This window comes from Alligator sinensis, unplaced genomic scaffold (assembly GCF_000455745.1).
Source record: "Alligator sinensis unplaced genomic scaffold, ASM45574v1 scaffold1035_1, whole genome shotgun sequence".
In the NCBI taxonomy this organism is placed as follows: Eukaryota; Metazoa; Chordata; order Crocodylia; family Alligatoridae; genus Alligator; species Alligator sinensis.
The window spans coordinates 968,392-980,387 of record NW_005842555.1 but is presented as its reverse complement, the minus strand read 5'-3'; the positions used below and the strand labels follow the sequence as shown (position 1 = coordinate 980,387).

General features: G+C 59.5%; 2 protein-coding genes across 4 annotated transcripts in view; both read left to right on the top strand.

Annotated features, from left to right (window-relative positions):
• LOC106722687 (ovomucoid-like) overlaps window positions 1-1,772 on the top strand; it is a 4,804-nt gene extending 3,032 nt beyond the window's left edge. The window contains exons 6-10 of the mRNA XM_025213880.1: window positions 162-208; window positions 616-746; window positions 854-899; window positions 1,150-1,265; window positions 1,698-1,772. Of these exons, the coding sequence (XP_025069665.1) occupies window positions 162-208; window positions 616-746; window positions 854-899; window positions 1,150-1,265; window positions 1,698-1,743 (386 nt within the window). The 3' untranslated portion in view covers window positions 1,744-1,772. The remainder of the gene's footprint in view (window positions 1-161; window positions 209-615; window positions 747-853; window positions 900-1,149; window positions 1,266-1,697) is intronic.
• A 4,387-nt stretch (window positions 1,773-6,159) lies between these two features.
• Window positions 6,160-9,477, top strand: LOC102387714 (serine protease inhibitor Kazal-type 6-like). Of its 3 annotated transcripts, XM_006032200.1 has the most exons (5): window positions 6,160-6,258; window positions 7,467-7,580; window positions 7,936-7,967; window positions 8,693-8,808; window positions 9,305-9,477. In XM_006032200.1, exons 1-5 carry the CDS (start codon window positions 6,201-6,203, stop codon window positions 9,348-9,350), a joined length of 366 nt encoding a protein of 121 aa, XP_006032262.1. In that variant the 5' UTR covers window positions 6,160-6,200; the 3' UTR covers window positions 9,351-9,477. The 3 variants fall into 3 exon arrangements, with proteins under 3 accessions (XP_006032262.1, XP_006032263.1, XP_025069664.1); XM_006032201.1 differs by lacking the exon at window positions 7,467-7,580; XM_025213879.1 differs by lacking the exon at window positions 7,467-7,580 and having other exon boundaries at window positions 8,525-8,808.
• The last annotated feature ends 2,519 nt before the right edge of the window (window positions 9,478-11,996 follow it).

The window sequence follows — 11,996 nt, the reverse complement described above, 5'->3', positions numbered from 1 at the left end:
TTTTCCCTTCCCTAACATCCGTGATCCTTCGGTTCTTTGATTTTTTTTTCTCCCTCTGAATTTGCTTAATTGTATTCGCTGCCATGTAAATGGAAAGATTTCCTGGATGAGGGGGCTGCCCGGTGCTGGCAGATAACTTCTTTTTTCTCTTTCGTGCTCCAGGCGTGGCAAGAGCATTGACAAAAAGCACGATGGGAGATGCGTTCAGGTAAAGTCAAATCTCTGCTCTGGTGCGTATGGCTCAGGGCCCGCCCGCCCGGTCCTCCGTTAGCTTGGCTGCTTCGGTGCCCACACAAGTCAGCCTCCCGCTGGCTTTCACTCAAACGCAGCCTGGATTTCAGCGTGAAATCTTCCAGCGTTGAAGTCCATCTAACCGCGAGGAGCTTGTCTGGTTCTGCCCTCGGTCATGCCCAACCCTTATTTTTGGGATGCATGCAGTGGTGCCCACCCCGCTGGCCTCAGCCGTGCCCGTCAGGCAGCCTCTCCCGCTGCCCACCCAGTGCTCGCTGCAGACAGACCGGGCAGAGAGAGCTGCCGACGCAGCCGTGACCCCGTCCTAGGGAGCAGGGGTGGCGGGCTCGGGGTCAGGGGTTGCACTGTGCGTATGACTTGCAGGGGGTGGACTGCACCGGCTACCTGAAAACCCGTCCTGGCAAGGAGGCAGCCTGCGCCCTGGAGCACAGACCCATCTGCAGCACTGACGGCACTTCCTACAGCAACCCGTGTGCCTTCTGCACAACCGTCGCGTAAGTGCCCTGGGAATAGCGGGCTCGATGGGGGCTGCGTTGTCCCCCGGGCACAAGGAGGAGACGCCCCGCCGTTCGCTCGCTCTCATCTTGCTTTCCTCCCAAAGGAACGGGGCTGACATGGACTGGAGCAGCGACGGAGAATGTCCCCAGGTAAGGCCCTCATTACCCGGTGCTGTAACGTCTATGCACGCACGCCAACGCAGCGTGTCCGGGAGGATGGGTGCCTGGCGGGGGCACTGACACCTTTTTATCTACTCAAGCAGCGTCTGTCTTTGAGTTTCTCCCTCCTCCCATTGCCTGCATGACATTGCCTGCTTGCCCCCTATTTTTCAGGCTCCTCTGGGCAGGGCAGCATATAGCTCATGCCCAGCAGAGCCCTGATGGTGCCCGTTCCTTGCAGGTGGACTGCAGCGACTACAAGGAGCCCAAACCCTTCTGCACGCTGGAGTACCTGGCCCACTGCGGCTCCGACGGCCTCACGTATGGCAATAGGTGCCAGTTCTGCAACGCAGTCAAGTACGTACAGCGCCCGCGGCACTGAACCCCCGGGGCCTGCCCGGGGAGGGCCACGGCCCTGGGGTCTTGCCCCTTTCTCCTCCGCCCGAAAGCCCTGCACCGACAGCGGCAGGGCTGTAGCCGGGTCGCTGCTCAATGCAGCGGGAAGCCAGGCTGTTGCAGGCGGAGAGCCTGCAGGTTTGCTTGGCTCCATATTCCCCCGCACAAACCCCTTCTGACCCCTCCACTCCTCCATCAGCACACAGCGCGGGAGGTTTCTCTCTCTGCTTCCCGGGAGGTCAGGCAGGCTCTGGGTCCCCAGGGGTTCCCCCACACCCGTAGTGGTTTAAACTGCGTCTGCAAAAGAAAGGGTCCAAAGCGATGGGTCACGGGGAGAAGCCGCCCCGGACTCTTGCCCTGAGTCCCCCGTCTCCAAGCTCTCTCTCTCTGCAGGAGAAGTGGTGAGAAACTCCGGTTCAAGCATTACGGGATATGCTAAATCTCCCGGGGCAGAGCGCACTGACAGCCACCTTGCTCCTTGCCCCCGCGCCATCACTGCTCTCTTGGTCCCAGGGCTCCGGGCGGCTCGTCCGGTGGTCTCGAGCTCTGCCTTGGCTTCATCAATAAAGCAAACTCAGCAGCATCCTCTGCCTCAGCGAGTCCTTGCAGGGCAGGGGGTTATGGCCTCCCGCGTACATGGAGGGGAGGCGGAAACGAGTCTCGGTGCGGGGCCGGAAGGACAGCGCCGCAGGCAGGCATGAGGATGATGCCTATTGCGTTCCCCGGCGCGAGAGCAAAGGAGAGGGGCCCAGCGAGACAACGGGCGCAGTATTGCGTCATGGCTCAAGGCGTGAGCTGACCTTCCACTTTGCACGCATGCCGCCGCGGGGTACCAGGCGAGAGGCTCGGCGGGTTTGCACGCACCCCAGTTGTGCTGGGTCCTGGTGGAGCCAGGGGGTTCGAGAACAACCTGCATCTGCCTCGGAGACCCATTCCCAGGCCTGGGGCTGGCAGGTGCCAGGACCCCCAGGGCCGTGGGGTAGACAAGAGGGCTGTGTGGCTGAACCAGGCCCAGGCTTGCTGATACCCAAGGAGGCATCCAGGGACTACAAACTGTTGCTGCTTTCCCCTCTCCTAACCTTCCCCACAAAGCTTCTCCCCTAGTCCGTCCCCACGGCTCATTAGCGTCACATGCCGGGGGCAGAGAGCTGGGCCTGACCCCCTCCCACGGACAGTCTAGCACCTGCTGTGGGACTGCTCCCCGGAAAGGGTTAACAACAGGTTTGGGGCTCAGTTAGCCCTGCCTAGGCTTGCTAGACAGGAGGGAGAGGAGGGACGGAAGAGGGCTCCAGGCAGCCAGACAAGCCCTGTGCCGTTTCAGGGGGGACGGGGCGGGCGATGAGCAGGGAGCTTGGGCTAGAAGGTGGATCAGCGCTCCACATGTACACTGCTCTCACAATATACGGGAACATCGCTCCACATGTACACTGCTCAAGCAATATACGGGAACATCACTCCATATATGCACTGATCACACAATATACAGGAACATCGCTCCATATGTACACTGCTCTCACAATATACGGGAACATTGCTCCATATGGACACTGCTCTCACAATATACGGGAACATCGCTCCCTATACGCACTGATCACACAATATATGGGAACATTGCTCCGTATGTACACTGTTTTCACAATATACGGGAATGTCGCTCAGTACATACACTGCTCACACCCAGGCTTTACTCCAGCACTGGGCAGAGGAGGCTTGACCGGCAACCCTGACCGATGCCTGACCTCCTCACATCACGTGTTCACATCCGGGCCAGGGGAGCGGTCGTGCCAGGAGAGCAGAGGGGGAGACGGCTGCGCTAGCACAGGATAGTCCTGTACCAGGCTGGTCGGTCTGTAATGGGAACACCCCGATCAGGACGTGACACGAGCCCACGGCCCAGGACGATAGAAGAGATGCAAGATACGGGTGGAACGAATACATCATTTGTTTTCACCGCTGTACAAAAGGAGAATGGGAAAGTTTAGGAACTTGGCAGTGCCCTGCGTGGTGTCATGCCGACCACCTTGTCACAGGTACAGATGTGTTAACGCCTGGTCTGATGTACTCATCAGGCCTGGATGCATTAGGGCCGTGCTGGTACACAGTGAACCTGGCCACGTCTCTGCCACGAGCCCGGCCTGCGGTTGTTCTTGAAGACACGATGGGTGTCGGGATCTCCTGGCTCCCCCTTTGCGCTGGCACCGCAGGTCCTGCGACTTCAGCTCCGACCACACATTGACAGCGCCTAACAGGAGGGCCGAAGAGGGGAGCCCGGAGTGGGGGGAGGTCTCAGTCCTCCGGAAAGAAGGGGCAAGAAGCGCTGGTGGCTCGGTGCAGGGGATGCTGGAGGGGCCGGGTTCACACCCCGTCCCCAGGAGGGTGCAAAGCAACTGCAGAGCGGAGCAAGGCTCCGCGTGCACAGATGCAATGCCCGGCCGTGGCTCACAGTGCGTGTGAGTCAGCTCCTGGGTGTGCCAGCGGATCTGGGTCCCGCGTGTGGCCTGACTCACATGCTCACCTCCACCTTCCACTCTCGCCAGCACAGGCGAGGCTGGGGCAGTTTCCAAGGCTGCTAATTAGGTTAATAACCTCAGCCTTGTTTACTTCCCAGCCAGGACAGTGTTCCTGGGGCCGGTAACAGTCCACGTCTCCCAGCGTCCCCCCGCCAGCTGTTCGGATGCCACGCTGAAGAAGACCCCCTGTTTCGGTGTCAGCGCATGGCCCCAGACAGGCCGGCGCAGGCAGGAGAGAGCCGTGCCACCCTCCCCCTAGAAGAGGACGCCGGACTCGCACACCGCCGGCCACTCTCTGCAGCAAAATATCCCCAGACCAAACGGGTGTCAGCCCCAAACACCCCTTTTTACGCCTTGCTTCTTATTGCAGACAAATGCGAGGGATGCTCCAGGCCAGTGCACATCAGTGCAAAGCAGGAAACATTGGTCCATGGGGTAGGCTCTTCCCCCCCCACCGGTGCAGGATTGTTCCCTGGGGTCCTGGTTCAATTCAGTCACCCTGCCTCTACGCCCAGGCGAGGCTGCAAGGACCCGGGTGCTCAGGACCACGCAGCAACCGGCACCGCTCAAACACCCACCCTCGTTTTGCTGGAGCCCGCATCTCTCGCGGTGACGGCTCCCTGTTGCATACAGCCTTATTGCTCTCATTTGCTCCCTAGACACCTTCGCAAGACGCAAGGCAAGACTTTGCGGACTGACACCACCTGGGCTGGTTTCGCTTTGATGAGAACTTTATTAGGCTTTGGCTCATTTTCCCCTGCCTTTGTAACGTGTCTCAGCAAATGTCTGAGCCGCAGCGGCCTGGCCTTGCAGGGGTAATTGCGTTCAACGAACCCGACTGAACCAGATTAATGTTTTAGTTTCACTGAAGCCAGCCAGCTTGCACACGCGAGATCTGCCGCAGGCTTTTCCTGCAGTCCTTTCCTGCTGTCCGGCATCGTGTCTCACCGGCTGGCCTGTCTCGGGGGGTGTTTTGGGGCGTCCTAGGAGAAGCTACTGGTGTGATGGCAGCCAACACCCTCCTGTCCTGGACCAGGCCGCCCGAATCCCATCTCATTGCACGTCCTCATCGCCCTTCCTTTCCAGCTTGGCACATCACCCTCACCCATGCGAAGGGCATTTGTTCTTGAGCAGTGGTTTTCACCCGGTGGTCCGTGGGTCCGCAGACCGTCAAAGCAGTCCGTGAAGGACGACTACGATCCGGCAAAACTATGTGAATACCCACACTGACAACTCAAAGGGGTCCGCACCGCCCCTCGCATTTTTTTAGGGGTCTGCAAATGGAAAAAGGGTGAAAACCACTGCTCTGCAGCACAAACAATGTCCTGCGGGCCCAGAGGTTTAGACTTGGGGCCATCTCTGATTTCACTGGGAGGTTCATATAGTCTCAGTCTTTGCCCTTCTGTTGTAGCTGACGGCGCTCAGAGCCCCCCGCCCCGTCTCCGTGGCCAAACCAGTCCTAAAACAACTCTTCCTTTCATCCCCAGCCCGCAGAGGTGGTTTCTGACACGCAAGGGCCGTGAATCAGCAAACCCTCACAGGAGTTGCTCCACTGACTTCAAAGGAGCAGAGTAAATAGGACTGATACTTGGCACCTCCAAGCTCAAAGGATCCGTCATGCCCATTTTATGGATGATGTCTCTATAGGAGAGTATCGGCCAAAGGTCACATGGGAAGTAGGTGGAAGAGGTGGAGGTAGACCTGATTGCCCATCCTGTGCTTTCACATTGCCACCCAAAAGAAGAACGGGGCCACGACATACTTTTGCATGTCAGAAGGACTGAAAAACATCCTTTACAGCCATAGCTGAAATAGTTCCCAGAGGAGTGTCAGCCCGTCTGGCTTGGGACTCTCCAAACAGGTGTGAAAAAATGTCACCCCGATGTCTCTCTCGCCAAATTTAGACTCACAGCAAATGACTGGTTTTGCAGCCGCTCCTTTCTCCCGGCGTGATTCACTTCGTACCTGTCCATTAAGTGCCAGCTCGCCGCGTTGTAAAACCTGGCTGCAGGCAATCGGTGTGGGCCCGCGCGCTAGGAAAATGACTGGCCGCCCCACTGAATCACGGCTCCCTGCGTCGCCCTTGTCCCAGCTGCAGGACGAGGTGCAAGAACGGGGATTACTAATTGTGGAGCCGATTGCAACCCGGCAGATCGCATGCCACTCACATAATTAACCCCCTCCCCCCCACTATTTCCCCCGAGCTTGATGTGGACAGGGCGGCGTTCTTCAAGCCGAAGCATTCCTGAGACACCGACGGAGCCAATGATCCCTTCGGGAAGCAGGCAGGAAGGTGTGTCTATATAAGCAGGTGGCGAGGCGGGTCCCTCAGCACTCCCTGTGGGCTGAGGCAGCGTCCCGGGACCGGAGATCAGCCACTTGCACCATGAAGGCAATGGGCATCTTGCTGCTGCTGAGCCTAGCTCTTTTCTGCTTCTCCGCACGTGAGTAACGTTTGCTTCTGCAAACCCGATGAAGCCTGGCTGGACGAGTCTTCCCTTCTGGGCAGGGGGGTAGGGGGAGCCATTCGAGAGGAGCGCTGCAATCATCCCAAGGGTTGTTTCGATGCATCGGGGGGTCTCTGCCCCTCCAGCGTTTCCTGAGGGTGAATCAGGTACGGAAAGGCTCACCGGCGGTGGAGACACAATGGCACAGAGTAGGTGTTGAAGGCAAACCTCCAATATCTGACTGCGGACGCTGGTGGCTCCAAAAACCTTCTTTGGAGGGTTAGACCCCTCCATCGGGAGCCAGCTGAGCTGCCAGCTGCCGTGGCTCTGTTGCAAGATGGTTTCCTTACAGCCCTGGGCGGTGGAGGTACGTGGGAAGAGGAGAGTCTCCGCTTTCATTTATTAAAAACCGTAAATTTCTAACCCTTCGCTTAGCAGAGGAGAGCTGGCAAATGGGCTGCAGTTGCCCTTAACCACTCAAAGCACAGAGGACACATCCAAGGAGCGGAGCGTGTATCTGCCTGGTGTCTCTCCGTGATTTGGGGGGGCGGACGTACCATATTTGAAGCTCTGGAGTTAGCAATAGCGATGTGACTCGTGTCCGGCTAACTCGGCCCAGATCCAGGCTGCACAGGGCTGCTTCTCCCCTGCCATCTGCAGCCCGAGCGTTGGTTGCAAACCTTTTTGCAGCGGGCTCAGGCGGATGGTGGATGCAGCTGAGAGAGTCCCAAGCTGCCTGAGGACAAAAGAGGCAAGATGCCTTGTAGAAAGGATTTGCTCAGAAATCTGCGCCCGGCCCTAATTAAGATTTAATTGGGGTCCAAGAGCCAGCCGCGCACTGCTGTTCCTGCAGAACCAGGGACCAGCTGCAGCCGCTGCTGTCGTTGTGCAGGGTCAGGGGCATCGTCCCCGAGCGCTGCGTGCACCCCATGGGATGTTTGTGCCAGGCGCTTCGTTTTGCTCATTCGTACCTTGGTCGCATCTAGTTATAAGCCTCAGCTCACAGCCAACACTGCCCACTCCCAACAGCAGCGAGGGGAGCCGGGCACAGGGCTGGGACTGGCCTGGGTAATGAGGCTGGGGGCAGGTGCGGAAGGGGCTAGGTGTTTCGAGGTGCTGGGGGGTGGGCAGGGACGCTGAAAGCCAAGGGTGCTGGGACTAGGGTTTCTCCCTCTTCTTGTGTCCCCTGCTCCGTTCCTGCTCAGATCTACCGGGTGTGGACAGAGACTGCCAGCAAGTCCTGGGAAAGAGGATCTCACCAGCCCTTCCTAGATACAGGAGAGTCCATGTCAGCTGCCGGCCTGACACATCTGTGTCGCGTGAGCTGATGGGCCCTTGGCAGCCCTGGGGGTAGGGAGGGTGCCTGACCTACGTCCCCCAAATTGGGGCCACACGGCTCGGGTTCAGTTCACCGGAGATGGTCCCGTCCTTTAGTGCACATCTGAGCGTTTCTTCCCAGAGACCACGGGGCATCGGCAGGGCAAGGCTAGAAGAATCAAAACCTCCCGGTCCTGTTAGTCCCTCCGTTAGACCCTGGAGAACAATTCAGGTGGTTGGTTTCCACCCGCGGGGACGAGACAATAATGCTGCATTTCGAGGATGAATGACTGCCTCCCTCTCCTCGGGGACTGTGCAGCTGCTGCAAACCCGCTCTCTCTCTCTCTTTTGTTCCAGGTGTTGCCTGCAAAGACAAGGACAAGGACAAGGTTAGGGCAGCTAATCCTATGCAATGCTTTGCTCTTCCTCCTGCTTTAAGAGAAGGGGTCTTTGCAACCACGTTTTCAGCTCTTGGAAGATCATTTTAAAAGGGAATGGGTGGAGCTGGGTGGTTCCCGCGCTGGGGGGATGCACCTGCATGAAGGTGATCCATGCGTGACATACGGATGGTGATCCACCATGAAGCTGATCCATGCATGGATCCCGTGCCAGGGTGGGGAGAGCGACGGTGGGTGGGTGGGTTGGTGGAGGTGAGCCTTCTCGGGAGCCCGGGCAATGCTTGCAGCATGGCCTCAGCCGAAAGACGGCTGTAAGAGGTGATCAAAACTGAGCTTGCCTTGCTGTTTTTCGGAGACATCTGCAAGCTACCACTTGCTTTTCCTTCGGGTGGAAAGGCATGGAGCTGGGGCGCGGGCGAGGCACTGGGCTGAAGAGCTGGGCCAAGGGGAGGGAGGCCCTGCTCAGCCTGGCGCTCCTTGGGGCGGCGATGGGTTTCAAAAGAGCATCTGTAACACTTCTCTTCCTGTGCAACTGAACCCCAAAATAGGGCTCAGGTGGGCTGCGATGCCCATTGCGCCAGAGAGAAGGAGGCTCTGCCGTCACGGCCGTTGCGGCAGAAACGGTAGAGCGAGCGGGTGAACATCTTGTTAGAGCCGAGGAAGGGAAGAAAGGGGAAGAAAGGGATCCTAAAGGGCATCTACCGTTGCCGTTGCAGCCTGACTGCAGCGAGTTCAAGGACTCGGGCACCTTCTGCACGCGGGAGTCCAACCCCCACTGCGGCGACGACGGCATGACCTACGGCAACTTGTGCGCCTTCTGCAAGGCCGTCGAGTAAGTGACCTGGAGGGCGTAGAGCTGAGCGCAAGGGGGGTGAGCTGAATGCCGGGCCTTTGGAGCAAAGGGCCGGGATCCCTTCGGCTTCCCCTCATAGGGACTAGTCGATCCTTCCTGCGAAGGGCAGCGAGCCCTCACCTGTCCCCACCCCAGACACAGCCAGACGAGTCCAACTTGCTGCAAGTCCTCTCTGGCTAGCACCAGGGCCTCCCCCCAAGCCCTGTGTTGGGGCTGCTCCTCTGCAACATCTGGAAGGGAGAGTCTAAGCCTGGGCCTTTCCCAGCAGGCCAGGTTGCCTCAGATCTTCATGAAAGCATACTTAATTGCATTTAATTGCTGCTGGGGTGTGAGCTGAGTGCTGGGCCCCCACCTGCTCGTGCGGGTTAACCCTGCGATGCCCGCCCCAGAGGCACGAGGAGCCGGCCAGCGGCGTTGCCCGTGCCGCGGGGACAGGCCTCTCTAACCTCCGGTTGGATCTGCGTCTGTCTTGCAGGAAAAGTGGGGGGAAGCTTCGACTGTACCACATGGGGAAATGCTGAGTCCCCGGCCGTGCCAAGCATCAGTCCGCTTTCCCTCGCCATCCCCAGGGCCCAGATCCCTGCTCATCTCAGCCTCGCTCTGGGGGCGACGTTGTCTCCAATCTGCTTGCTCAATAAAGAAAACTCGGCACAATCCTTTGAGTGTTTCCTGTTGCCGCAATGCACGGGGCAATGCTGCCAGCGAGCGGTGTGTAGCGCAGGCGCTACGGAGCACCGTGTCGTGGGAGATGGCCGGGCTACATCGGCGTGTCTCCTAGGACTATGACAACATGGAAATCCAGGGAGATGCCAGGGACTGTTTTGCCCTTAGCTAATGCCCCTCTGAGGGACAGGAGAGTGCCCTGGGGAAGGCCTGGTCTTGGGATGCGAAAGAATGCGTCTCTGCTCTGCCACAGACTACCGCGTGTGACCTTGGTCATGTCACCTCGGTCCACAATCACCAAGGTCAGTTGGTGTCGAATCCCCCTGTACTTCAGTAGGAGTCAGGGGCCTAAAGACCTTCAAGGACCTCGCCCCTGTGCCTCCAGCTGCGGTCTGCAGTGTGGGGAGAGGAGCACCTCCCTGTCGCCGAGGCGTGTTGGGCTGGGAGAATAAAGACAGGGTCGAGTATGAATGGTCTAGACGCGGTGGCCACAGTGACGACTGGCCTCTGCCCAGCAGCTCTGGGGACAAGGAAGAAATGGGCTCCCGAATAGAGAGAGTTACGCCCGATGACTCCTTGCTGGGCCCGGTTTGGAGGTAGAGGACCAGGCGAGAGCCGCCTCTTCTGCAGGTGGAGTCTATGCACCCCCGTGCCGCCTGCCCCCTCCCCGGAGAGCAGCCCCAGAGCCTCCCAAAGCCTCCCACCGCCTTGAGCTTGCAGGATCCCTGCACGGGGTTTGCAGGGTCTGCCCTTCTGAAAGCAGCTAAACCTCCAGCCCGCACGAGCCCGGGTGCGTGGCCCCTGCCGTGGACTCGCTGGGGTTACTGAGGTCTTGTAGTCTCCGTGCTGGGAAGCGCAGCAGCCAGGAGATCCCAGCACCAATCGTGTCTTAAAGAACGAGCACGGGTCGGGTTTAGGGTAAAGATTCAGTCAGGTTTACTGTCTACAAGCATGGCCGTAACACATCTGGGCCTGGCAAGCACATCAGACCGGGGTTAACACATCTGTGCTGTGACAAGGTGGTCGGCACGACACCACGCAGGCTGCTGCAAAGTTTCTGTACTTCCCAATCCTCCTTTTGTACAGCGGTGGAAACAAATTACGTATTCGCTGCACCCGAATCTGGCATCTCTTATCCCGGCCCGGGCCGTGGGCTCGTGTCACGTCCTGATCGGGGTGTTCCCATTACAGACCGACCAGCCTGGCACGGGGCTATCCTGGCAGGACTGCTCCCCTGGCCCGGATCTGAACACATGATGTGAGGAGGTCAGGCATCGGTCAGGGTTGCCTCCTTGGCTCAGCCCCAGGACATATTTGCTCTGTTTAGCCCTTTGCGAAGGCCGGGAGGAGGAGAGCCCCAGGCTTCACCTTCAGCCCAGCCCTACCGATGCTCGGGGGCACGGGAGAAATCGAGCCCCTGACGGAAGGAGCTTGAGTCAGTGCAGATGGGCGTAGTGGGAGAGGAGTGTCGCACACCGGGCCCTGAGAGCTGCAAAGACTCGCACCCCAGCTCCTGGCGTCCACGCCGGCCTGTCCTGGGGACGTCTGGCCACACACGTATGCCATCCATCGCGCTTCTGGCTTCTCAGCAGCCCCAGCGTTCCCACGTGGGTAAATCCCCCTCCATGACATGGCTCAGTCACCGAGTCCTTCCACCATCCCTCTTGCATCCTGTCTTCCGGTACCGCCCCGCCGAGAGGACTCATGCTGTGGTGCCGAGCGTGCCGGCTGCCTTCTCCAGGGCCTCCCCGCGTGCTGCTGGGGCAGGCTTTGAGCTGCCAAAGCAAGGCAGGGGCACCCCACACCCCACCCCGGGGCACGAGCTCCCTCTGAGGCCCATCACATGCATGCCACCGACCGGCCGGGGATGCCGCGGGCTGACAGAGGCAGCCGGTCCTGCAGCCTCGGCATGGGGGGCTGCTCTAGTTTGCAGCTTGGGAAGACGTCAGGGCCAGACGGGACGCAGCGCAGCCACGAGCGCGGCTGCAGGAGTCCTGCACCCGGACACCTCTGCCCTGACACTTGTGCTGCTCCGATCGGGAAAGCAGGGCACTCGACTTCTTCACGGACCACAAAGACGCGGGATTTTGCTGCAGGCAGTTTATGGAGCAAGCACAGCAAGAGGAGGCCTCCGAAGACACCCCGGCGGGCCCCGGGATGCACAGGGAAGGCGGGGTGGGGGGCAGCAGTGGGGGGCGTGCGGTCTATCGGACCCCTGGGCCCGGGAGCACGGATGCATTCGTGCAGATGAGGTTGCACGTTGTCCTCACCTGCGGGGACGTGCCAGGGAGTGGAAGGGCATCACCTCTCCACCTCGCCCCGCTAGCGACAAGGCCCCCGGTAGTTCACCTGGACCTTCCTAGGAAGAGAAACACCGTGAAATCAGAGCCACCCCAGTGACCTCGTGCAAAGAGGGGGTGCCCAGTCCCTCCACAACCCCCAGCAAGCCAGGCAGATTGGCTTTTGAGCTTGTGATAGCCCTGGCAGGGGGCCGCGGGCAGCAG

Coding starts and splice junctions, on each gene's coding strand:
- LOC102387714 (XM_025213879.1), top strand. CDS start 6,201: ATGAAGGCAATGGGCATCTTGCTGCTGCTGAGCCTAGCTCTTTTCTGC. Junction 7,968..8,524: donor AAGACAAGGACAAGGACAAG/GTTAGGGCAGCT, acceptor ACCCCAAAATAG/GGCTCAGGTGGGCTGCGATG. Junction 8,809..9,304: donor GCCTTCTGCAAGGCCGTCGA/GTAAGTGACCTG, acceptor TCTGTCTTGCAG/GAAAAGTGGGGGGAAGCTTC.